At 52.1% G+C, this 3,028-nt stretch overlaps 1 protein-coding gene across 1 annotated transcript; it reads left to right on the forward strand.

Annotated features, from left to right (window-relative positions):
• Positions 1-833: 833 nt before the first annotated feature.
• On the forward strand, positions 834-2,469 carry LOC130843806 (mitochondrial import receptor subunit TOM22 homolog). The gene is made up of 3 exons (XM_057719778.1): positions 834-932; positions 1,394-1,463; positions 2,021-2,469. Exons 1-3 carry the CDS (start codon positions 834-836, stop codon positions 2,443-2,445), a joined length of 594 nt encoding a protein of 197 aa, XP_057575761.1. The 3' UTR covers positions 2,446-2,469.
• Positions 2,470-3,028: the final 559 nt, after the last annotated feature.

The following is a 3,028-nucleotide window of genomic DNA, read 5'->3' on the forward strand; positions in this document are numbered from 1 at the left end:
AAGCTCCCAGGTGATTCTGAAGGGGGCTAGGGGAGAAGGGGTCCCATGAGGAGAAACAGACCCAGCCCCTGGCAAAGGCTGCCCCACAGCTCACCAAGCCTTGCGGGACGGTGCAGGATGCCACCTCTCTTGCCTGGGTGGGTGAACTTAGAACCCAGCCAGGCTGGACGGGGGACTGTCATATCTCACATGCCCTTAACACGCCCGTGCATCTTCCTGTGTTCTTCCTTTGGTTCCAGCTGAGATGTTGAGAAAAGCCACTCAACGCCGGATCTGGGGGAGTGTCATTCTAAAGGCTTTCTCAGGGAAGGGCCAGATGCTTCCCAGTCACCCAGCCCACTTCTCCCATCCAGCAGAGAGAACCCACAGGCAGCCTCCTCGGGGAGCAGTGGGAGAAGCCCCTTCCCCAGCAGTACTGGGGCAGGGGACCATGCATGCCTCCCAGAACCCGTCCCAGATGGAGACCCCCTATCTTCTGACCTGGGACCCTGAGCCTCAGGGGAGAACAGGTCAAGTTTCTTGCGCCTCAGCATCCAATGGCAATGCTAATGCAGTTTCTAATTTAGGTTTTAAAATGCCACTTAAAGGACAGCTTCAGTTCTCTCACTTAAAACTTTTTTTAAATAATCACATTTCCTCATGAATCAGGCCATGGGCGTATTTGTCCCTCCCTCCTTGTCAAGAACTTACAGAGCAAAAAGGACATTCTCTCAGGTTTCTTCATAACCAATGTGCTGCTTCTTCAGTCAGAGGGCCTTTCTCTGGCCTGACCCCACATCCGTGGTCCCTTCTGCCCATGGCCTCTGACAAGGATCTGGACCCTGCCACACCCCATGGGAGAAGATGACACCGCCCAGAGGCAGAGGCGCAGGAAGAACAGGAAAGAAATAAGAGCTGTCCCCCATGTCCCCCAGATCCTGCCCGAGGGGAAGGTGTGGAACAGGGGTGATAGGCTGCAGGGAGGGACTTATCCAAAATTAAGATAATCGGGACCCTTAGGAGTTTCATGAGAGAGAAACCAAGTTGTTTTCTTGTTTTGTTTAAATTTTGGGAGAAAAAGAAAATTTTCTTTTATGGAAATTGGGAATAATCTTTTAGGAATAATTTTCTAATCATTCCTTTAACCCTCTCAGGACCCCAGCTCTGGGGCAGAATCTGCAGACGGAGCTGCAGCTCCCCATCCTGGCCCAGCCTCCCCACAGGCTGCCCCGGGGGCTCATTCTGGGCGTTGCCAAGAGAAGGATGTACCGATGACAGCGCTGGCAACACACCTCCCTGCAGGTCCCCACTCCCAGAGTTTCTTGCTGACTCAGACCAAGTCTTTCTAGCTGGTGCTGCCCTCTGGCCATGGGTGGGGTTACAGGTTGCCTGAGCCAGGCCTTATACCTCCCAGGTAGAGGTTCAACCAGACCTGAACCCTAAGGAGGCTGGGCCTGATGGCCCCTCCCAGTCCTTCCTTTGTGGTAGGTCTCCTGCCCCTACTATTCCCCACCTCCCATAGCAGGCATCCCGGACAGAGTTGGAAGCAGGACCAGCCCTCAGCTTGTTTGTCCTTGGGAACCCTCAGCTCACAGATCTGGGTCTGTGAAAAAGGAAAGACCTCTTCCCACCATCTCAAATATGCTGGAGCCAAAACGGGCATCTCTCTTACCAAGACCCCAGCTATGCCATATCTGCTCAGGCCCTTGTTTGAGCCTTAAAGGGCTTTGGGTCGGAACAATAATGGAGGCTGGCGATCAGGACTGTTCTAGAACAACCAGCCAGACTGAAAGGAGCACAGTGCGAGCCCATGTGTGGACGTCTGGACATTCCAACCTGTCTGCCTCAATGTCATGTCAAGCCCCTGGCAGGGGATGGGAGAAGAGTGAAACTCTAAATTGTTACTGCTTGCCTGTGGGCTTTACTCCAGGATGACTTTCACTGTTTCCTTTACCCTTGTCTATATTTTCCCAGTAATGACCAAATACTACTTTTATAGCCAGAATAAAAATCAAGGCGAGGCTTCCGGTGTCCCCCACAGCCACAGCTGCCGCCACCGCTGGCCCTGGGGCGCCCCTGTCCCCAGATGAATTGCTTCCGAAGGGCGATGCCGAGAAGCCAGAGGAGGAGCTGGAGGAGGAAGACGACGAGGAGCTAGACGAGACCCTGTCGGAGAGACTGTGGGGTCTGACGGAGATGTTCCCGGAGAGGGTCCGGTCCATGGCTGGAGCCACTTTTGATCTCTCCCTCTTCGTGGCCCAGAAAATGTACAGGTTTTCCAGGGCAGCCTTGTGGATTGGAACCACTTCCTTCATGATCGTGGTTCTTCCGGTCATCTTTGCGACTGAGAAGTTGCAGGTGGAGCAACAGCAGCAGCTGCAGCAAGGGCAAACACTTCTAGGGCCTAATACAGGGCTGTCAGGAGGAATGCCCGGGGCTCTACCTTCACTTCCTGGAAAGATCTAGATTGTTACTGCTATGTTTGACCTGTCTTGGTGGGAGACGTTTGAAAATTCAATAGTGTTTGAACTGCTGACTATTGGATTTTTTTTTTTAGCTTTGGCTCATTGATCTATCTAAATCTGGTGGGGAGAATTCTCCTCACATTGTCTCATGGAGACTCCTCATTAGCAACAGTGCCCTCCACACTGTCCCGACTTATTTCTTCTGTCCTCACTCTGATACCAGAGTGCAGCAATGCAGACGGTTACTCCAGCTCTGGCCATCCCACCCCTTTCACTAAATTATCTTCTGGACCGAAGATCTCCTCACTATCCCATTGAAGGGTAGGAATTGATGCCATCAGGAAGGACGCATCCCTGACTATTAATGACTGTTTGGTTTTTAAGAATGGAGATGTTGGGGAGGGACATGCACACAAGATAAAATACACAATGCATTACAGCTGTACTGTAAAGCAGCCACTGTAAATTTCTATGTATGTTACAAAGGATGGAGGGAGGCTGGCAGCAGCTTCAACCACAAGATGGGGACTGTGGAGGACAGAGCGGGAGCTCATTTCCTCTGCACATTTCAGCTGTTAGACGTG

The sequence above is a fragment of the Hippopotamus amphibius genome, chromosome 1, assembly GCF_030028045.1.
Source record: "Hippopotamus amphibius kiboko isolate mHipAmp2 chromosome 1, mHipAmp2.hap2, whole genome shotgun sequence".
NCBI classification, from domain to species: domain Eukaryota; kingdom Metazoa; phylum Chordata; class Mammalia; order Artiodactyla; family Hippopotamidae; genus Hippopotamus; species Hippopotamus amphibius.